The 22630-nt window shown below is 52.9% G+C and overlaps 1 protein-coding gene across 5 annotated transcripts; it reads left to right on the top strand.

Annotated features, from left to right (window-relative positions):
• Positions 1–1056: 1056 nt before the first annotated feature.
• On the top strand, positions 1057–22093 carry LOC133342338 (MAP/microtubule affinity-regulating kinase 3-like). Of its 5 annotated transcripts, none has more exons than XM_061551439.1 (19): positions 1057–1297; positions 3775–3966; positions 4647–4700; positions 4830–4878; positions 5224–5289; positions 6134–6204; positions 6946–7002; positions 8127–8363; positions 8820–8939; positions 10620–10719; positions 11131–11243; positions 12321–12486; positions 12981–13216; positions 14482–14588; positions 15711–15866; positions 16649–16909; positions 18248–18324; positions 18471–18515; positions 19341–22093. In XM_061551439.1, exons 1-19 carry the CDS (start codon positions 1241–1243, stop codon positions 19412–19414), a joined length of 2238 nt encoding a protein of 745 aa, XP_061407423.1. In that variant the 5' UTR covers positions 1057–1240; the 3' UTR covers positions 19415–22093. The 5 variants fall into 5 exon arrangements, with proteins under 5 accessions (XP_061407423.1, XP_061407422.1, XP_061407424.1 ...); XM_061551438.1 differs by having other exon boundaries at positions 19338–22093; XM_061551440.1 differs by lacking the exon at positions 15711–15866 and having other exon boundaries at positions 19338–22093.
• The last annotated feature ends 537 nt before the right edge of the window (positions 22094–22630 follow it).

The following is a 22630-nucleotide window of genomic DNA, read 5'->3' as shown; positions in this document are numbered from 1 at the left end:
TGCGCCGCTCAGGAAAAACAACGGCGGTTCCGCCTCGCGGCCGGGTTGGATCCGGATCCCGTCCGGGTTTTTTTGCGGACCGTGAGGAACCGGATCCAGTGGGGGTGGGCGGTGGTTGGGGGCGGGGGGCATTTAAACACCTTGGGGGGTGGGGATAGGTGGGGGCGGGAGTAGGTGGGGGGTAGTAGATGGGGGGTAGGGGGCGGGGTGGGGTAGATGGGGGGTGGGGCGGGGGTAGGTTGGGGGTAGTAGATGGGGGGTGGGGCGGGGGTAGGTGGGGGGTGGGGGGCGGGGTGGGGTAGATGGGGGGTGGGGCGGGGATAGGTGGGGGTAGGTGGGGTGGGGGGCGGGGTAGATGGGGGTGGGGTGGGGGTAGGTGGGGTGGGGGTAGGTGGGGGGGTGGTAGATGGGGGTGGGGGTAGGTGGGGTGGGGGTAGGTGGGGGGCGGGGTAGGTGGGGGGCGGGGTAGATGGTGTGGGGGGCGGTGTGCGGGGCGGGGTGGGGGTAGGTGGGGGGGTGGTAGATGGGGGTGGGGGGCGGGGTAGGTGGGGGGTAGGTGGGGGGCGGGGTAGGTGGGGGGTGGTGGTAGGTGGTGGCGGGGTAGATGGGGGTGGGGATAGGTGGGGGCGGGGTAGGTGGGGGCGGGGTAGGGGGGGACGTGGTAGGTGGGGGGGTTGTAGGTGGGGGCGGGGTAGGTGGGGGGGTGGTAGGTGGGGGCGGGGTAGGTGGGGGGTGGGGATAGGTGGGGGCGGGGTAGGTGGGGGCGGGGTAGGGGGGGACGTGGTAGGTGGGGGGGGTTGTAGGTGGGGGCGGGGTAGGTGGGGGGGGTGGTAGGTGGGGGCGGGGTAGGGGGGGGCGCGGTAGGTGGGGGCGGGGTAGGTGGGGGGGGGTAGGTGGGGCGGGGTAGGTGGCGGGGTAGGTGGGGGCGGGGTAGGTGGGGGGCGGGGTAGGTGGGGGCGGGGTAGATGGGGGGGCGGGGACATTTAAACGCCTTGGGCGGAGGGGGGGCGGGGGCACGAGGACCCGGATCTTGGAACCGGATCTCGAGCCGGGGCCCCACTCGGACCCCGCCCCGATCCCCCGCCGCGGGCCCCCGGAGAGGAGCGGCAGAGACGACGAAGACGACGACGGCGGCCGCCGAGCAGCGCGACCACGACCAGGAGGAGGAGGAGGCTGCGGGGACGTCGAGGAGTCGTCGGTGGTGGTGGTGTAGGAGGAGGAGGAGGCGGCACGGGACGCGATGTCGGGCCGTGGCGCCGCCGCAGCAGCATCCGCGGGAAGCGACCTCAAGCCCAAGGCGAGCGCCGGGGCCCCCGCGGGAACCGAGGGGATCGCGGCGGCGGCGACGGCGGCGACGGGGGCCGCCGGGGCGGGGATCAAAGGGGACCGGGCCCCGTGCGGGCGGCGGTGGTGGGCGGTAGGGGGTGGGGGGTGGAGGCCTCGGGTAACGCCGAAGGAGGCGAGAGAGGCTGTGGGCCGCGTCTCCCCTTGCGAGGGAGCTTGCGAGGAGACCCGGCGGGGGAGCTGTGGGCACGGGAGAGGAGGAGGGGGGGTGGCGTTAAATGGCGAATCGTGGCGCAAGACGCAGCGGTGGTGGTGGTGGCGGCAGCAGCGTCGTCGTTGTCGGGTTTCCCCTTCCTCCCCACGGCCCGGGCACGGTCAGGGCCGCGGCTGCACCGAGAGACGATGGTGGTTGTGGTGGTTGGGGGGAGACGACGAGGAAGGGACTACGGGGCTACTCGATGGGGAGTCACGGGGTTGCCTGGGGGAGATGCTGGGGGGTGGTGGTGGGGGATGCTGGGGGTGGCTGGGGGAGAGACATCGGGACGGGGTAGACGGCGAGACAATGGGAGACGGGGACGTGGGGAATCACTTGGTCGAGGGAGATTTTTTGATGGGGACAATTGGGGTAGACAGCGATGCAAGGGGAGGGGGGGATGAAAGACGGTGGTAACTGGGAGAGACGTGGAGACGTGTATTCTAGGGAAGACGGTGAGATAACAGGGGGAGAGGTACGAAGACCAACAAATATTGTGGATGAAAGGTACTCGTGGGGGTAGGGGGGAGGGCACGGGAGTTCGGTTGCATTAAGAGGAAGCGGAGTGATACGAAGGTAGGAATACACATGGACGTGGTATTGCACACGGGGATTAGGGAAATTGGGAGACGGTGAATGGCGCGTAGAGATTTGGGGAGAGACGGGCAGACGTGGATTAGGAATAAAGGGGGGGGGAGGGAAGAGAGACGCGGGGAGAGAAGTCAAAAACGAGAAGATTCAATCGGATGCATGGCGAGAGACCGGCGACGGAGGGGCTGGATACGAGGCGACAAGGGAACGGAAAAGACTGATTGAGGGGTAGGGAGACAGAGGCGAGGGGATACATGGAGAGCCGCGATGCAGAGAGGGACAGGGAGACAGGAGGAGCTGCTGTGGCTATCCCCTCCCCGTGGGGATGCGGATACGGGACTGCTCCACCGACCTTTGACCCCCCCGCGCCGATGGGATTCACAGAGCGGCCATGCAAGGCCCGTGATGGGATACGCCGTGGTGATGGGGTTGGGATGTATGGATTGGGCGGCGTGTTGGTGTATTGTCGCGGTTTGATGATGGTGCGGTATTGATGTTTATCATGGTTTTGGCGGTGGGGTGGAGATGGTGAGTTGGTGTTGATGTTGGGGATCGCGTTGGTGATGATTTTAGGGATGGTGGAGTAGGGATGTGGTGATGGTGTTGGGAATGGAAGTGGCGATGTCGTGATGGGTTAGGTGATGGTGTGGTGATGATTTTGGGGATGGTGTAAATGCATGTGTGTTTTGTAAGTTTGACTTCTTTAGCACCCTACGTAGCCAACCGTGCTAATCGGAGATGCAGGGGAAGGACCACAAACTGCACAAATATGGTGTATCGATGGAGATCATTTCGGTGTGAGTGGTCGTGGTGTATTTGTGGTGTGGTAGTGTTATTTTGATGTATTTTATGGGGTCGAGATGGTGTGGTCGTTTTATGGTCATGGTATGGTGATGGTGTGTGGTCGAGTTGTATTTATGGTGTGATAGTGGTGATGCTCTGGTAGTCTTGTAGCGATTGTGTCATTGTGCTGATAATGTGGTAGATTTATGGTGATGGTGTGGGGGATTGTGTGGTAGTGTTATGGGCATGGCATTGTTGATGCTGCAGGAGTGTTGGTTATGCTGCAGTAGTGTTGTTGATTCTGTGAGAGTGTTGTGGTAATGTGGTAGCGTTGTGTTGATGTTGTAATGTTGTGGGAGTTTTATGGTGATAATAATGCTGTGTGGTAGCATCGTTGTTGATGCTGTGGTGTAGTGTAGTGTTTATGGTTTGGCAGTGTTGTGGCAATGCTGTGGCAGTGTCGTATTGTTGCTGCAGCTGTGTACTGGGATGCTGCAGTAGTATTGAGGTGATGATTTGGCAACGTGCTGTGTAGCCGTGGTGTGTGGTGTACCCATGGTGAGCGGTGGCACAGTGGTTAGAGAGCTGCGCTACAAACCCAGCAACCCGAGTTTGATTCCCCCTCACGACCAGTGGTGAATATTTGAACCAGTCCCTAGGGCTACCCGAGGTCGAATCAGCCTCAAATGAGTTCCTGGTGCAATGCATAAACATCGCCACTCGGAAGACAAAGATGGTTGGGCATGGTGCTGGCCACCCCCACCACATCGCGTTCCGGCCTTCATAGATCCTCGCTAGCAGCATTTGTGCCTACAGTCTGTATAAAGGCTATACGGGGGATCTTTGTCTTTGTGTGAATGCAGCACTTGTCTATGGAGGGCCGCTTTGACACGCCATCCTCCAAGTCACTGCGAGTCAATGGCTCCCGCAGTCGCAGCTCCATCGCGTGTGGGGAGGAGCTCCCCCACATCGGCAACTACCGTCTCCTAAAGACCATCGGCAAGGGCAACTTTGCCAAGGTGAAGCTGGCGAGACACATCCTCACCGGCAGAGAGGTGAGACCTTCCACCGCGACAGCGTGTCACTTCACGGCAATTCAGAGGGATTGCTCGGCCATGTACTTGGGTTGTCATGATGTATTTTTTCACGTTACGATCCAATATACATTTTGACGACGTGACGAATAACACTCCATCCTTTTCCAGTGGCCTAGTTATTGTTAGGTATTTTTATTGTGTCGTTTTTGTGTTTTGCTGTACTGTACTTCCATCAGTACATATGTAGCTTACTTAAAATGTATTCGACCAAAGCTTGTTCGGCAAAATCCTGCTTTAAGTCTTCTAGTCATTGCAACTTTACAGTCTGTGCTGCTAACAACACGGGTGCTGTCACTGACACAAGAAATAATGAACTCATTAATTGAGCTACGAAAATGATGATGTCATCTTAACCACCTTGCTGTCAATCACTTCGGCAAACATTTGACAAAGCACAGATTTTTTTTATGGCGAACGACCATTTGTGTAGAACCTTCATTATCGTGCTTTTGTTAATTCGTACGTATTTTGTCAATAAAAAACACATTTAAATGAGGGACGGTGATCGTTATATTTTACAAAACGGACGATGCGATTTATCTTGGACATTGTCTTCCCTGTGTATAAATGACGCTCTTTGCATCGTCACCAGGAGCTCTACCCTCGTGGCTGACGGTTGTCGCCTTTCTTCCCTGTAGGTGGCCATCAAAATAATTGATAAAACTCAGCTGAACCCAACAAGCCTTCAAAAGGTACGTGCGCATTTCGTTCTGAACTCTAGACTCTATCTGCATTTTGCCTTGGTAGTTGCTTTGTAGCTTTCTTTTACCTTGCGTTGTCAGCAGGAATGATGGAAACGCTCATTGCTTTTTTTGTTGCAGCTCTTCCGAGAAGTCAGGATAATGAAGTGTCTGAATCACCCCAACATCGGTAACTTCATTGCATCACTGCTGCCTGAAGGGATGGCCACACTCGCAATAATTTAAGCTCTTTTGAGTTGCTGGTCTAAAAAATAATCCAGCCATGCTCTCGGCTCTTTTTTGAGTTGGTGGTCCAGACAAGGCTATTTGGTGGTCACATGACATACACACGAGGCATATCGATGGAAGTAGTGGCATCCTGCCATTTGTAAAGCGACCTTTGCGTGTCGTTATTTCTGTCGGAAAGCTCGCTCGCGCACACGCACCTTTGCGTATTGGCCGTCGCGGTTACCTGTAATACACCGGAGCAGTATTCAGCTACGTGATCATTTGGGGTTTTTTTTGTGCGCGGCAGTGAAACTCTACGAGGTGATCGAGACGGAAAAGACGCTGTACCTGGTCATGGAATACGCCAGTGGTGGTGAGTGTCAGTGACAGGCCACGTTCATCCAGGGGGAAGCCCTCGCAACATCAGCAGCAATTATGGGCAATTGGTTAGCATATCGGGTCCCTCGTGTTGACCACATTCGTGCGATGATGGCGCAGCATGGAGGAATGCGTCGCGGAGTGCGTGGCGTCTCGCAAGTGGGGAACGATGGCAAAGTGCTTTCGCGTAATGAGCTACAAACCCCGGCTTATCCAAGTTCCATCCCTGGTCACGGTTGACATGGGTGTCTATTAACTGAACCAGTCCTGGGGGCTCGCATATGTCAACTCCTTTTTCAAAATTTAGTATGTAACTTGTGCAGTGTGTAAGCATCATCACTGGGGAGACAAAGGCGGACGTGCATGGTGCTGGCCGCCAGAAGCTTGCATATGAAATGTTCAATCTCAAGGGATTGTGCAGGTTAACTGTTTCAAATAAACCCCCCTCCACCACTATGTTCCATTCCAACCTTAATAGGTACTCGCTAACAGAACTTTCCCCAAAAACCTACAGGGAAATCTTAAGTTTTAACAAGAGGGGTGCCTCTTTAGACTTTGGAGTCACTACAACCGTGAACGGAGACCACGCTGATTTTTAACCTTGTACAGTTAAAAATCATCATGTCTGTGCGCTACTTTAATGAGGGGTGCCATTACACTTGATACTCCGATGAATGGGGCCCCCTGTGTGTTCGAGCTCACGGCGAGTTGCGTTTCCAACGAGGGCGGCGGGCCGTGCGAGTCGCTGCCTGCGAGCGGCATGAGTGACGCGCATGTGTGTGTATGTGTGATGTGCGTGTGTGTATGTGACGTGCGCGCGTGTGTGTGTCGCCGCCCAGGGGAGGTGTTTGACTACCTCGTGGCACACGGGCGCATGAAGGAGAAGGAGGCGCGTGCCAAGTTCCGGCAGGTGAGGCCACCTCGCCGCCCCGTGTCCAAACCGTGCCCATTGCTGGTGTAGTTGTTGACAGTCTGTAACTTCCCACTGCTGGGCAACGGAATCGCCCCCAGCCCACCAGCTATGCACTTTTAAATCTAGATTGAAAACGAATTTCTTTATAAATGCTTTTTGTGTTTAGTTTTTGTCCTTCCCCCACACTATTTACAACGTATGGTGCAAAAGAAGTTTGACACGCATACACTTCTATATTCCTCTGCGTTTTGCACCCATTTCTGGGACCCCTCTCTAGAGTAAAATGTCTTCCTTATCTCTCATTGTGTCTCATGACGTGCGTGGCCCTCTTCCACTTGATTTATTTTGCTAGGTGTGACCTGTGTTTTTTTTTTACTTATTTCCTCATGCCTTAACCTATCCCTTGACTCTTGACACTCTTCTGAACTCTGGTTTGTTTTTGCTCCGAATTTGAATGTTTATTTGCTGTAATATAGTTAATGCTATTAATTGTATAATATTTGGTAACCCGGGTCACCGGTGCAAACGAGAGATGATCCTGCTCTCCTTGAGTTCTCACCTGGATAAACAAAATTTTACTTTTAAGCTTGAATCATTTTCACCCTCCGCCGTGCTGCAAGAGTTGGAGCTGGGAAGGTGCCAAAGAGTCCGGCGGACGTCATATCGCAGCCGTGTAACAGCATTGAGATGACATCATCTCATGACTGTCATCCCTTGGCCCCTTTGCTGTGTTTACAGATCGTGTCTGCTGTGCAGTACTGTCACCAGAAGAACATTGTGCACAGGGATTTGAAGGTGCGTTTGCTCACAGTCTAGCTCTCTCCCATGGCTGATGTAATGCACGGGCAGAGCTTCATTTTTCACTGACATATTTTCCGGGAAGGCTGGTCGGCTGGACCACTAAACTAAACTGTTGTTTATTTTATCAGGCAAGGCCCACTGAGCTGTCTAGCTCTCTTTCAGAAGTGACCTGGCCACAAATGATAGCTCAACGAAGTGGCTTATCACGTAGACATTTATAGCAGCCAAATACTCTGAAAGCATGTTTATAAATGTGGAGGGGAAAACCGGAGGACCAACAAAAAGATCCACGCGACCATGGGGAGAACCTGAAAACTTCGAATATACAGGCCTCAGGGTCGGGATCGTACCCACAACCTTTTTATACCAGGCGAGGTAGTTAACATCTTGCCACCTTGGCGCCCAGGAATGTGACTGTAACTTGTAGCCACAATAATAACAGAGGTGGTATACTGGATGTGTTGCACCAGATGTGGAATATTTTCAGGTTCCCTGACCCGAAACAAACCCGCCTGAAATTTAGCTCGTCTGAGCATTAATCACTGCAAGATATTGACAGCGCAGCATGATTAACTTACTCGTATCACTAATAATCGACTTTATCGCCATTGGCATCAGCTGGTCTGGTGGTTTAAACCAGCTGTGCGCGGGCACTGTGCGCGGGCGCTGTGTGTAATCTGTGATTGGCTGTGCATGCTGCAGTGTTATTTAGATAATTTTTCTGCTGTAAATTTCCACATAAGCCACTTTGCTGAACTTTTATTTTGTGGCCAGGTCACTTCTGAAAAATAAGTTAATACCTCCGTGGGCTTTGCCTGGTGGGAAAGAGATGGTTTAGTTTAATTTGTATGTTTTTGGGTGGCTTGTTTGCCTTTCCTGTACTTTGCACTACTGTTAATTCCATTATCGGAAGCAGTGATTTGACGAAAACATTCGTCAACGAAGGTTTCTTTTCTTACCCTAGTCAACGATGACCATCGGTGGACGAAAATCGTCGAGCGTGACGATGATCACGACCACCCACTAAATACCACAGCGTGACAGACCGCGACTAACACCGACAAGCCTGGACGAAGACACAAACTGATGATGTCGATGACGATGTTGGCCGTCCACAGGCAGAAAACCTTCTCTTGGATGCGGACATGCACATCAAAATCGCCGACTTTGGCTTCAGCAACGAGTTCACGCTCGTCAACAAGCTGGACACGTTCTGCGGGAGCCCCCCCTACGCCGCGCCTGAGCTCTTCCAAGGCAAGAAGTACGACGGGCCCGAGGTGGACGTCTGGAGCCTCGGAGTCATCCTCTACACGCTCGTCAGTGGGTCGCTGCCCTTCGACGGCCAGAACCTGAAGGTGCGCGGGGGTGAAGGATGAGGACACGGGCAGGTGCAGTGAGCACGTGGTGTGGGTTGTGTGTGTGTGTGCGTGCGTGCTATGGGTAGTGAGTAAATGTGCGTTGTGTACATGGGATGTGGGTAAGTGGTGTGTGTCATGTGGCGTGCATGTGTGTTGAGGGTCTTTTTATTTTACCAGGGACAATGGTTAGTGTCATTTGTGGCCAGGTCAGAAGCGGCTTGGCCGCACATGATAGCTCACCGAAGTGGCTTATGTGAAAACTTACAGCAGCCAAATACTCTAAACACATGTTTCTAGATGAGCGCATGATGTTGGTTGTGTGGGCACGCAGTGGTTTGTGTGTGTGTTTGTATATTGCGGGGTAGTGAGTGAGCGTTGTAGGTCGTGTACGTGCCGCGGGGTCGCGAGCACGTGTCGCGGAGTCGCAAGTGAATTCAACTCTTGGTTGTGTAGGAGTTGCGGGAGAAGGTTCTGCGCGGCAAGTACCGCATCCCCTTCTACATGTCCACCGACTGTGAGAATCTACTCAAGCGCTTCCTGGTGCTCAATCCAATCAAGCGGGGAAGCCTCGAGGTGAGATCGGTGCCCTCCTCCTGGCCCCCTCGTCCCCTTTCCCCTTGACATCAACACTGTAGGCTTTCGTTTGAGTTTGTTGATCGCGAGCAGCAGCACCATGGGTCCTGTTCGGAGCTGGCCTATCTGTACCCTACATTACGTGACCCTCGTAGGATAACAAGAAGATGGTTCGGGGAAAAACAAAAAAAGTATCTTCTCTGTTCCCATGCGTGCTGCCGGACAGGAGGTGAGATGGGAAGGACTTGGAGACGTCATTGACATAATCGGCCGTGGGGTTTTCCCGCCTTCACAGGAGGCATTATGTACAAAGGTTTTTAAAGGGGCCTGAGTAACCGACCACAGAGTAGTTCTTTAAATACTTTGTCTTTTAATCCACTCGACCAACTTGAACGTCCCGCCCCTAAATGCCGTGTTATCATCAGTTGGCGCACGCAGCGTTGAGAGGTCGCCACCAGACATAATGATTCATGGCGCACCCCCCGGCCACTTGAGGTCACCATTCGATTGTGGGATTGCGTTTTTCTTTGACCTTGTCACGCTCTCTCGGCCGCATTGCCCGTGTTGTGTGTTAGCTCGTTTTCTTTTCCCTGTCCTGCTCACTCTTATCAGCTTGAGGGGCAATTACCATAAATGCACATACCATTTACATTGTTAATAATTTATACACGTATTATTTAATGCATGCATCATGTTTGAATACATTAATTATTACATACTTAGTTGGCTGGACATTCTTATTATCCACTGCTGCCCCCATAGATTAGCATTCCCATCCCCCAGATGTCCGTGCTGTTGACTTCCTGCCGCTGTTCAAGGCCAGGCTCAAGACCTTCCTCTTCCCTCCTGCCTATGACCTCTGTCTCTCTCTAAAATAAATATTCCCACTGTTATCTGCAGTATCGTTGAGGTACGGTCGAATGTAGACGCTGCGTAAATTCACATTATCGAAAAACGGTCCATAATGCGACGTTATCCTGAATGTGCATACAAGCTTACATTTCACTGCCGGATGAAAGGTTTTTTTTTAGTCATTGAAAGAAAATGCCTTTGACTAATTATTATGATGAGTTCTATAAATTAGGCATGTAATGATTCATTGTCCCTACTATTTGATACATTTACAGTTTGATTCAATTCAGGAAACGATTCCTTGGTTTAACATTTTCATGCCTCTAGTCGCTACAGCGTGTTAAAGGGATTTCTTGTTCATTTGAGCATTGAGGTGATGGTCATCTCACCAGTTTACAGCCCTGAGCTAGTGGTGGAAATTCCACATTCCTATAGCAGCGGGGTGAGTATCCATTGGACTGCTTCTGTTGTCTTCCCCACAAATTGTTACTTGTTTTATCAAGGAAAAGATGGCTTAAGAAAGCCAACAACCGGGATTTTAACTCTCCAACCTTCCTGTCTGATTGGAAGCTGCTTGCTCAACCACTGAGCCACATGGCCAGCCAAGGGTCGCGTCGGCTAATGGAGTGTAATGTATACAAATCGAAAAATGACAGATTCGGTCACGATCAGACGCGTGTGTCGCGAGCGTAACCATTGATTGGTCAACCGACAACAAACGGATGCATCGTTCGTCCCTCCCCCGGTGTTAAATGTTCAGTGCCAGAGGGATTGTGTGACGGTGGTCCCTGCGTGTCCTGTATGCCCGCGCGACGCGCGCCTGTGTAGCAAATCATGCGCGACAGGTGGATGAACGTGGGTCACGAGGAGGACGAGCTGAAACCCTACCAGGAGCCCGAGCTGGACATCAACGATCAGAAAAGGATCGGTAAATCCACAGTACATGTATTTAGAGTGGTTTTAAATCTCTTACTGATTCACTCTGGCACTGTAGACGCTTTGTTTCGGCGAGGATGCACAATGATAATCTAAACCGGGCTCATCGAAAATTATCCACCTTGAACACTAGACCCGGTACGTCCTTAACGATCCACACTGGCACTGTAGACTCGTTACATCTCACGAGGATCCACACTGACGCACTAGACTGGCTTGTATAAAACGATCCACACAAACATGCTCGAGTTGGTTACATCTGTAACGATGTGCACCGGCACCGTAGACTGTGCTGATCTGTAATTATTCACACTGACGCCCTGTTATGAAGCCCGGTCACTTAAACCGACAGTTTAGCTCGGTTTCGTTGACGCGTTGCTTTACGTGTTGTTTTGTGTGGCAGAGATAATGATTGGCATGGGCTACACGATGGATGAGATTGTGGGATCTCTTTCTGCAAAAAAGTATGATGAGATCATGGCCACGTACCTTCTGCTGGGAAACAAGAGCCCCGACGTAAGTGTCTGCTGTGGTACAAGAGCCGCTGAGAGGTTCGCGGAGCTGTGTGTGTGTTTGTGTAATGCGCTGGTGTAGCGGTTTGCGCACTGCGCTACAAACCCGGCGACCAGAGTTTGATTCCTGCTCGCGACCAACATCGGTGACAATTATCTGAACTGGTCCTGGGCCCTCACCTTGGTCGGCGCAGCCTCAAATGAGTACTTGATGCAATATTTAAACATCACCACTAGGGAGTCAAAGGGGGCCAGGTGTTGTGCTGGCCAACCCCCACCCCCTTCGTGTGCCGCACCAGCTTTTATAGATGCTTGCTCATAACTCTTGCCCCAAAAGTATGTAAATGCTAAACGGGGGGATCTTTGTATTTGTCTTTGATAGTGTGTGTATAGTGTGTTGTGTGTTCTAAAAGTCTGTTAAAACTACACAGGGGATCTTTGTCTTTGTGTATCCGCTTGTCTAGAAAAACAAACACCAGTTAACCCCACCTCGGTACCAGACTGCAACACTAGCGAGTAATGAATAATGCTGCTTTTAGGGAGAAGCTGATGTTAATTGGCCCACAATCCTCATGGAACGATCAGTGGCAGCTGATCTGGCAAGTCGCTGGCTGATGTGCCATCTGCTGGGAACGTGCGTAGAGCGATTTGGAGCCTGAGACCATCATACGTAATTGTGTATTTTTGTATGTGATTGTGTGTGAGTTTTATAAGTGTGTGCGTGTGATTGTGGGGAGTGGTAGCATTGTGGTTAGCACACTGCGCTACAAACCCATTGACTCGAGTTTGATTCATGCTCACCGCCCACACCAGTGACAAACATCTGAACCGGTCCTAGGTCTCCCCTTGGTCAATTCGGCTTTATGTGAGTACTTGGTGCAGTGTGTAAACATTAGCATTGGGGAGACAAAGGCGGCTGGATGTGGTGCTGGCTCACCCATCTCTTCGTGTGCCATGCTGGCCTTCATAGATGCTCGCTTAACAGCACTTGCCTCAACAGTCTGCTAAAAGCCTTTATGGGGGATATTTGTCTTTGTGTGTTTGGTTGTTTGATAGCAATTGTGTTTGACGGCTACTACAGAGTGGCCGTAACTCGTGGTCGGGGAGCACCCTCTCGCTGCCAAAGCTACGTGGGGGAACAGAGGGCGGAGGTGGGGGCCTGGGCCCCTCCCCCTCTCCCTCCGTTTCTCGAGTGCAACGCAGTGTCACCACCAACCAGAAGAACCGGCAGCGTGCCAACGACAACCGTGAGTGCCCATTCCCTCCACACAGTGCCCTGTCCCGATCTTGGTAACGTTGTTGCGTCCATCCGACCTTCATTCCAACCAATGGCAGTGCTTTTGAATATCTGTGTTTGTACCCCCCCTCCCCCGTGCTTGGGGGGCGCCGCAGTGATGAGATCTTAATTACCTCGCCTGGTAGTTGTGGGTTCGATCCCGATCCTGACCGCCTGTATATTTGTAATTTGCGTGTCTCTCTCCCCGTGGTCACGTGGATTTTTCTCCAGGTCCTTCGGGTTTTTCCCTCCACAATTATAATCAACATGCGTTTAGAGTTTATGGCTGCTATACATTTCGACATTAGCCACTTCGTTTGAGCTATCATTTGTGATAGCTTCTGAAAAAGAGCTATGCAGCTCAGTGGGCCTTACCTGGTAAAATAAAAAAATAGTTTTATAGATTCTGCTCATCTGCGTTGCTCGACGCCCACCGTGTCCCGATTTTTGTTGTTTTTGTTGCAGCGGGCCTCACGATCCCCACGTCGACGTCGTACATCCGGCGCAGCCAGACGAACACGTCTGAGCTGGAGCGCGGCGGCGGCGGCGGCACCGAAGGGAGCGCAACGTCGCGGCGCTGGGCCAACTCGAGCGCGTCCACAAGGCGCACGGACCCCGCCACGAGCCCCCTGCTGGGCAAGCAGACGAGTCCCACCAAGACGCCCAGCTCCAACCGCAAGAAGGCGTCCGCCATACCCACCGTACGTTCGCGCTCGTGCTCTCTTCTCTGCACGCGGCTCTCACAGCGGAAATCGCAATGCTGCTTCTGTGAGATCCCCTTCAAGTGACCTCTTATCTGCAGAGTAAGGGGGGCGGCACTTTTTCACTCGCCCTGCCACACAGAGTAATGTTCGTCTAGCGACAGTGAAACCAATCGTTGATCCAAATAAAGCATAGGACCAACTTTAATATCTGTGACTGGACTAAGATTGCAATTCTAGTTTAATCTCAGGACGGCCAAAACCTGGATTCAAACCCAGGACTTCAGTGGTTCGGTCCCTCTGACCTGTGAGCATTACTCAAAAAACAAACAGCCCTTGCAGATGAATCCCATGGTTGTGTGTCCCACGCAGTAGTCTGGCACCATTGAAAATGTTTATTCACGTACCCCAGTCAAGTGTGGCGCTGTAGCACTGTGGCAACGTCACCGCATTGACGCATTGCAACGTATTGGCGCGTCGTCGCAGCGATTTCGCCAGAGTGCCTCTTTATCGACGGCACTCGAGACCGGTAGGAGTGCGGCGTTGAGAGCCACTTGTGAAATTTCGAGGAACGGCGCGTCGCAGATACGTGGCGGCGTTTGTGCGGAGTGCGTGCGGAGTGCGTGCGGAGTGCGTGCGGAGTGCGTGCGGAGTGCGTGCGGAGTGCGTGCGGAGTGCGTGCGGAGTGCGTGCGGAGTGCGTGCGGAGTGCGTGCGGAGTGCGTGCGGAGTGCGTGCGGAGTGCGTGCGGAGTGCGTGCGGAGTGCGTGCGGAGTGCGTGCGGAGTGCGTGCGGAGTGCGTGCGGAGTGCGTGCGGAGTGCGTGCGGAGTGCGTGCGGAGTGCGTGCGGAGTGCGTGCGGAGTGCGTGCGGAGTGCGTGCGGAGTGGAGTGCGTGCGGAGTGCGTGCGGAGTGCGTGCGGAGTGCGTGCGGAGTGCGTGCGGAGTGCGTGCGGAGTGCGTGCGGAGTGCGTGCGGAGTGCGTGCGGAGTGCGTGCGGAGTGCGTGCGGAGTGCGTGCGGAGTGCGTGCGGAGTGCGTGCGGAGTGCGTGCGGAGTGCGTGCGGAGTGCGTGCGGAGTGCGTGCGGAGTGCGTGCGGAGTGCGTGCGGAGTGCGTGCGGAGTGCGTGCGGAGTGCGTGCGGAGTGCGTGCGGAGTGCGTGCGGAGTGCGTGCGGAGTGCGTGCGGAGTGCGTGCGGCGCGAGGGCTCCGCGCTCTGCAGTTGTGCGGAGCCTGGGCCAGGACTCAGGTGCTCGTTGTCGGTTCCAGAGTGATGCGGCCCCGCCGCCCAGCAGCATCATCCGGCGCAACACCTACATCTGCGAGCGCAGCAGCGGCGAGCGCCACCCCTCCACGCACAACGGCAAGGACGCCGGGTGGGTGGAGAACCTCCGCACCTGCACTCGCTGGCACCGCACTACACGCTCGCAAGCACGGCACTGCACTCGCAGGCACCGTACCCACAGGCACCGTGCAATGTTGTCACGTGTCCCCTTGCCTGGAGATCAGAGACGCCACACCCACCATATCCCTTAGCACACACCGAAACACCCGGCAGGGCTTGGTGAGTGCTTCTGCATTGCGTAAACACGAAGCCATCTCCATGCAGCTGGGCCATCATTCTTCATTGAGCATATGCATTGCCTTTGTGCCATTGATTTATTTTTATTATTTGCCTGGCATTTTGTCCCCCTTTTATCTGTGACGTTTCCATGCGTGGGATGTTATGAATGAGACCTCCATTAGAGGGGGCGGTGTTGGTTCTAAGCGAGTTGCTTAGCCATGCCCGCGGACGTCACGTGCAATGTGTGGCGTCAAGACGCACGTCGAAAGCATTGCATATGCCAATTTCCCCACACCCAGTCCAGCTGGGCCCGGAGCCAGATTCGGATGTTATGCGAGACCACCAGTAGCACGGCTCTGTTTCCGGCTCCACACGGCTAATAGCCAGTAGAAAAACACGCGTGCTGTCCTGGCCCCGTGCTAGCATGGCTCAGATGTGAAAGTGGAAAAGGGGTCTGGGCTATATCCGATTAGACACGTTATTGATTGCTGTACTAATTATCAGTTCGATTACACAATGAATCGGATTACACATGAATAGTTACAAAAAGTCTTGCCTCTTCTCCCACGTGTGCTGCTGAACCGGAGGTGATGGACAGTGCTTGGTGATGTCATCAGCATCACCACGCAAGTGACACCGAGCGTGGCTTGTAGAGGTCAACTGCCATTTTTAATTGGGGCCCGAGTTATCAACCACAAAAAAAGTAGTTGTTTTAATATATTTATTGATTAATCAACTTAATCGACTCATTGCCCTGGCTCTAGATAATCAGCCATGGCCGCAACCGAGTAGTGTTTGTGGTTTCGTGAGCATCGTGTGTTTATTTTCCCCGTGTGCGCGCGTGGGTGCTGACCACCACGTTTATTTTCTCCCCTCGGTTTTTTTTGCGCGTGGTTTCCACGTTTGTGTTCGCGGTGCGCCGCGGGCTATCTAGCCCCCCTGTTGCCGCCATCCCAAGCTCCGGTTCCATCCCACCCACCACCTCGCGCCCCATCCGCCATTACAAAACCGTGTCTCCAGCCACAGCCAGCCGCCCCTCCCGGACCCCCCTGCAGCGCATCGAGGACCGGGATGCCCCGCCACGATCAAAGTAAGCCGCCGCCGTCGCGACTGCCGGTCGCCTGCACACGCCCGTGGGGGGGTGGGCGGGGGGTTACCCCCCACGGGGTCCTTCAGCTCTGGGCCCCTTGGCAAGACGACGCTGGGGCTTTTTGAGTCCCGTCGAGAAACTGCCCCGGCACGGACAACACCCCCGACGGTTACAAGCGTTGCCGCGATGGCGACGATGCAATTTTCGGTTACATCTTTGTCGCATTTATTTTTGTGATTTGTGGTACGTCCGGTCCGATTACAGTTTTGTAACTGCAGTTCACTCAACATAACCCTGCCACGAGTCTTACGAATCTTTATAACTTATCGATCTGTTCTGCTTCTAATGCACCCGATGTGAGTTACACAAGACAAGATTAAATAAATTATTGAACTCGTAAATGGTGATATGCAACCGCTATGCTTGAAATTACTTGAAAACATGTTGAAAAGCACTTATTTAATTAATAATATGCATGAAAAATGTTGATTATTTAATTTCTTAATTTTATGTTTTCAGCAATATTAAATCTTTAATGTAATTAAAATTAGCGATTTTAGAATCGTGATATTTAACCACACTGATAGGTACGACTCTCATGGATTTTATATCGTGCGACAAATAGTTTCGCCGTATTGCGGCAGCCCTCGTTACGACACTTAATTCATGTCATTCTGCCAATGCCCCCTTTCACTGTCGTCCGGTCGGTGCTGCCCTCTGCGCCCTCTCGTTTCCCTCCACCCCTGCGTTCGCCCACCTGCCCGGTGGTGGTGCCGTCGCAGCTCCGTCCTAGGCCAGCGCATCCCGGCTATGTCGCCGTCCACGCACAGCATCAACAACAACGCGCCGGAGACGGGCTACTTCTCGCGGGGTGTGTCGGCACGCAACACCGTGCACGGGGGCCAGCTGCCCGAGACGGCGCGAAGCGCGGCCTACAACGCGCCGCCATCGCCCTCCCTCTCCCACGACCACGAGGCACTGTCCCAGTCTCGCCGCGGCCCCTCCACCATCTTCTCCAAGCTCACCTCCAAGTTCAGCCGCAGGTAGAGATGCAGCGGCGGCAACAGCGGCGGCAGCATCGCACGCGCCCTGGCGAGCACACACACGCATGGGGCTCTCTCGCACGCAACCTTGAGCGCCATCTTAGGTGTGGATTTTTACCCGCTGCCCTACTCGTGCAGACAGGCGTAGTGGTGGGCAAGGCTAGTTAGTTGCCGAGCTACGTCCGTGCCGGGGTTTCGGCGTGCCAGAGATTCCTTCTGTAGGATTGCAGGCTGCGCTTCCAGCTGCCGTGTTCTGACCGCATTAGAGATGGGAGCCACTGCATGTGGTTTACTGTAGCCGTTGGTTTGGCCCGATTTTGAGAGTGTGGGGCACACCGCGGTGCAGACGCCTTCGTCTGCGTGAACAGAATTTCCTACGCAGCGTCTCGTCAATTGTAAACTCCGCTTACGAGGAATGTTGCCACGACGGTTGGAATGTGCATCAGAACGTTGCCGCCTGCGCGCACCGTGCGGTATTACGAGGCGCTTCTTTGCTAGTGGTTAGGAGGATTGCAATAATATTTATTGAATGCATCGTGTATTTTGGCACTTTAAATTTTGAGTGAAAGCGATATTATAATAGCTCTTGGGTTTATACCCGAATCATATCAACTGGCTGATGCCTCTTTTCGTTGATGTAGAATTGTTGATTTTTTTCAAAGCTAGTTCCAGAAGGCTTGCTTGGCATTGTGAGTGTGTGCAGTGTGGTACATCTTTCCTTGTCCTGCAAAATTTATTCCACGTGAGAAGTCTTTTCCAGCTATTCCAAAGAAAGCATGAGTTCCGATATCTATCTTAACAACTGCCAGAAGCTTTTTAGGTGCTAATAAGTGTTGTTGCTTGTACAGAAGCTATGCTGAGGGTTTTGTCTGGCATTTAGGGATCATGTCAAGTGTGCTCTTAACATTATTAACATGTATATACCCAGGAAAGCCTCACTGTGAATATTAATACACTTTTTCAGGAGGATCCTGCTAAGTTTTGTTGTAGGGAAGATTGTTGCTGTGTGTTTTTCAATTGAGAAATTTGTGGGTAATTTCAAATGTTGTCTTGGAATCTTGTCAGGTGTGTAAGGGTCTTATCAGGTGTTTTTGAGAGGGTGCTAAGCATTGTTGCATGCTTAGAATATGTGCCTGGTTATAAGCAGTGATTAAGCAGTTTGACAGTTAGTTAATGATGTTGTGAGTTGACACATTTTCTACATGTTGAGAAGTTTTTTTGTCAGGCAAAGAAAGTGTTAGGTGGGTAGGGGTCCTGTCAGGTGTGTAGGGGTCCTGTCAGGTGTGTAGAGGTCCTGTCAGCTGTTTAGAAGCCTCGCCGCCTGGTATTTGTGTCCAGAGTCACGATGGACCCTCCCAAGAGCGCCTCCGCACATGCCCCTGCCGTGACCAGCACCCCGGGTGCCAAGACCGCCCGTACGTCTCCTTCCTAATGCTCGCTATCAAGAGTGTGTGGCGGTTGGTGCTAAATCACTCCTTGAACCTCTGTGCTTCTTTGCGTAGCCTCCCCCTGCTGCCGCTGCTGCCTGCCCGACTGACTATTGTGTTTTCTCATTTTGAAGGTCCACAGCCCGGAGTTAAAGAGCCAGGAGACCTGAAAGTCCAAGGTAACAAATTCTGTGCACATTGACGTTAGTGGCGTGCCTTTCGTACACCGAATGTCGGCACCCGCATAATGCGTCGCATGAGCTGCATGCAGAGATTCCACGTGTAAAAAATAAAATACAGGCACTTCCTCCTGAGGTCATCGGGCAGCTATCCCAGACACGGTGAGTAGGACCCCAATCCCGAGCAGGCTCTACTTGAAATCGCTGCACTGTGCCATGTGCCAGGAATTCCCAGTGCTCCTCTGTTTCATCATTTATTTTTGGGTGAGGCCACATTACTGTCTGGCAATTTTATTTTTTCATTAACGAGTACTTGCTTTTAACGCATCAATTATGGTTTCGGCTCAAGTTGAAGCGCAATCCTTCCAACCAAATTGAGCGATTTTAGATTCGACGTTTCGCATTAAACTTTCCAGCCATCTTCAGCACAAAATCCAGGTTGCCTGACCCAAAAATCAACTACGAGTCATAATATTGGCTGCCAAAACCTACGCGTTAAGCTCCGATGTTAGATTAAAGTTTTTCGCATCATTTTAACTGTTTGCAGACCGCCTTCGGAAGGCAGGCTGTTTCCTGACTTTTCAATTGTTACAGTTCATATATCTTGGACTGAAACAGCTTTACAGCCGTAAATACATATGCGCATGCGATCGCTCGTGCGCACATGTGCGTGTCGTCATGTAGTGCGCGCGGTGCCCACCGAGAGCACCTTCTTTTGGCCACGATGCCAGTTAAACGGCGTCGGGGGACGTAAGTCATGCTGCGTTGCTAGTGAGTGAGCGAGCGAGCCGTGCTTGCTTACGTCGGGTGGTTTTGTTGCAGTAGCTACATATCTGGGAATTCGAAAGGCCAAGTCGAAGAAGCAGGGGCCCAGCCAGCCAACCTCGCCGGGGGTGTGACGCCTGCCCCCCCCCCGCCCCCGCGCCGCCCGCTCGCTCACCTGCCCGGCTCGGGGCCCCAGCGGGCTTACGGGGCTTGCTGCCGGCTGCCGGCTGCTCATGGGCCAGTCAGTGTTTGGTCTCCTGCCCTGGCTGTCTGGTTACTGGACATTAACTTGAGGAGAGCCTGGTCGGTCAGCTGGTTTGGTTCCTGAACCCAGGTACCCGGTTTAGTGCTTCTCCTCCTGCTGTGCGCTGTCCTAACACTTGATGAGCACTTTGTTTTGAGTGTTGGCCTGCCTAGCCAGCTATAGCTGGCCGGGCTTGGCTGGCTTGCTGGTTGGCTGGCTATCTGTGGTTGACCCGAGTGGCTGACTGGCTGGTTGGCTGTGCGGATGGCTGGTTGGCTGACTGGCTGGTTGGCTGTGCAGATGGCTGACTGGCTGACTGGCTGACCGACTGACCAGCTGACCGGCTGGTTTGCTGACCAGCTGGTTTGCTGACCGGCTGGTTTACTGACCGGCTGGTTTGCTGACCGGCTGGTTTACTGACCGGCTGGTTTGCTGACCGGCTGGTTTTATGACCGGCTGGTTTTCTGACCGGCTGGTTTACTGACCGGCTGGTTTGCTGACCGGCTGGTTTGCTGACCGGCTGGTTTGCTGACCGGCTGGTTTGCTGACCGGCTGGTTTGCTGACCGGCTGGTTTGCTGACCGACTGGTTTGCTGACCGGCTGGTTTGCTGATCGGCTGGTTTGCTGACCGGCTGGTTTGCTGACCGGCTGGTTTGCTGACCGGCTGGTTTGCTGACCGGCTGGTTTGCTGACCGGCTGGTTTGCTAACCGGCTGGTTGCTTGTGTGGATGGTTGTGTGGATGGCTGTCTGGTGTGTCTGTTTGATGCTCAGCTGCTATTGTGACTGGCTAGCCGCCTGTCTCAATAAGTTACCCCTCCCCCTTCCTATCCTGGGTAGGGGTGGGGGGGGCAGGTTAAAAGCTGAAAATACTTTTGATACCAGGGTAGATTGGCAGAACAAAGGCAGGATAAAAAAAGAGATGTAAATATTATAAGCATACGGGGATTTCAATCATTTGTTTGCACAAAGCTGTGAAGTCATAAACAAATTTAAAGCATTTGGAAAGTCTTCCTTATGAATAGTGTTTGAGTAGATATGATAATTATTGAGACTGACCTAATGTATGTGGCTGTAGCTTGTTTGGGTGCGAGGGTGAAGGGGGGGGCGGTGGTGGTGAGAGCACGCAGCTCGTGACGTCACAGCGAGAGTGCGAACGCCTTTTTAGGACAAGAGGAAGCGCAGCCTCTGTGCCAGTGTTAGGGGGACGGTGCTCGGAGCGGTTCTGTACATACAGGCGACGCCTGCAAAGGCAGTTGGAGGCAGGTGCGCACATTCCAGCACGGAGTCGATGGTCAGGTGTACAAGTTTATGCCTATGCCAAACAGTTGACTTCTTCAAGTTTAACCGAGGAGTCTAAAAATAGCCAACTTGGGAGAAAAAAAAAACTTGATTCTGTACATTTCCTGTCTTGGGAGGAAGTCGTGTGTAGTGGGGGGGGGGGGGGGTGGCGACCGCGCGTGTCCTTCGTACGCGTGCGTGGGTGGCGGCACACCGGGGTCGCACGCAGATGAACAACACTTTGCAGCTATAAACTCGCGGAGCAATGCAAGGATCATCCCCCTCCTCTCGGATGATCCCCTTTGGCAGTGAAGCTCCACCTTCTCTATCAACGTCACGTTAACGCTGTCGTGAAAATCGCACCCACGGTCAAATCGCTCTGAAATTTCTCCGGATCTCGCCAAAGTATGGAAGTTATTAGAGCAGGGTTGAGCCTGGTTTGTAATGCGGAAGGGAGACTGCCAGGGAATGCCAGGTGTTGTAGGATTGGGGCTGGAAAGGGAGACTGCCAGGGAATGCCAGGTGTTGTAAGATTGGGGCTGGAAAGTTGCTAGGAGGTCGGCCGTACAGAACATTGGTTCTCTGGAATCCTATCTGTGCGGATATGAGTGTCATCCTTTGTACGCGTAAGTTTTTCCTGGGTATACCAGTTTTCTCCCGCACGAAGCCAAAACACTCGTTTATATAATTGGCCAAACATCCCAATGTAGTGGGACCCTGCTGAAATACGAGTCATGAGACTGGTGAGGACTTCCTGGTCCAGGAACATTTCCATAATCATTGTACAAAGTTACCAGCACGAGACGCGGGGTGGGTGGGGGGGTAATGGGCTGGGTCTCGCTGCCAAGTTGACTCCCTGAGCCTTGCCTGGAGGCTCTGTCCTTTGTGCTCCTCCCTCCCATGAGTCCCCAGTCTCAGCTATCAAACTACTGCTCCCCCTCCCTTCCCCGACTCTACTCACACCCTCCACCCTACCCCCCCACACTCCCTCCACCCTGCCCCCCCACACCCCCTCCACCCTGCCCCCCTCCCTTACCCATGTGCGATCCCTGCTGGTTTGAGCTCACCCTAATCATGTTTTGTGAAATATGAATATTTGGGGCTGTACATAATCCTGTAATAATCCTCACAGGTCACTCTGTCATCTAGTGTATTTTCCTTCATTGTCTTTACTACTTTTTTGCTTTTCTTTTTCTCAAAAAAAAAAGTTTTAAATGAGTGGCTTGGTTGTCAATAAAAAAAAAACTGTAGTTCTTTCATGTGAACGTGTAATAAACGTGACGTAAATTATGCACTTGCCAAATTTATTCGCCCTGGTTTTGCTTCTGCTTGCCGATGCGCGGATGGGTGCGCGCGCGTGTGCCCACGTGTGTGTGTGCGCGTGCCACCCTGCGTCACACAGGGGTGCTCTTGTGAAGCAGCTGCTGCCCTGCCCCCCCGGCCCTTGGTTCATCGGTTGTCGCTGCCCTTTTGTGCCCGGCAGGTTAATTAAAGGCACGAGAGTAATCACTATACTTGACCAACCTCACCCGTCTCTGTTACTGCCTTCTCTAGATCACAGGAGGCACTTGTTTTTTGCCGTCTAATTTAAAGCAACGTTTTTTGGGCGGGTGCAACTTACAATTGTTCGTGTGCATGCGACCAGACAAGTATTGTAACTAGGCCCAAGTTTGGGATGCCTTTTACTTTACGGACAGCCTCGTAATATCTACTACCGTCACTACGGTCATTCGGCAAGATTTCAGAACGGTCGAGTTATATAACAATCGGTATATTAACGCGTATGCGGTGTCAGTTTTATCGGTCGTTTCTATAATTCTCCTCACT

The sequence above is a fragment of the Lethenteron reissneri genome, chromosome 14, assembly GCF_015708825.2.
Source record: "Lethenteron reissneri isolate LAM-NWPU_2019-01 chromosome 14, ASM1570882v1, whole genome shotgun sequence".
Lineage (NCBI taxonomy): Eukaryota > Metazoa > Chordata > Hyperoartia > Petromyzontiformes > Petromyzontidae > Lethenteron > Lethenteron reissneri.
The sequence above is the reverse complement of the archived record's forward strand: the minus strand, read 5'-3'. Positions and strand labels throughout refer to the sequence as shown.

What these genes read in the sequence shown, in the direction of transcription:
- LOC133342338 (XM_061551438.1), top strand. Translation starts at nt 1,241, where the DNA reads ATGTCGGGCCGTGGCGCCGCCGCAGCAGCATCCGCGGGAAGCGACCTC. An exon ending in ACCCAACAAGCCTTCAAAAG is followed by an intron (nt 4,701 to 4,829) that starts GTACGTGCGCAT and finishes TTTTTGTTGCAG; the next exon opens with CTCTTCCGAGAAGTCAGGAT. An exon ending in GATGCCCCGCCACGATCAAA is followed by an intron (nt 15,867 to 16,648) that starts GTAAGCCGCCGC and finishes GTGCCGTCGCAG; the next exon opens with CTCCGTCCTAGGCCAGCGCA.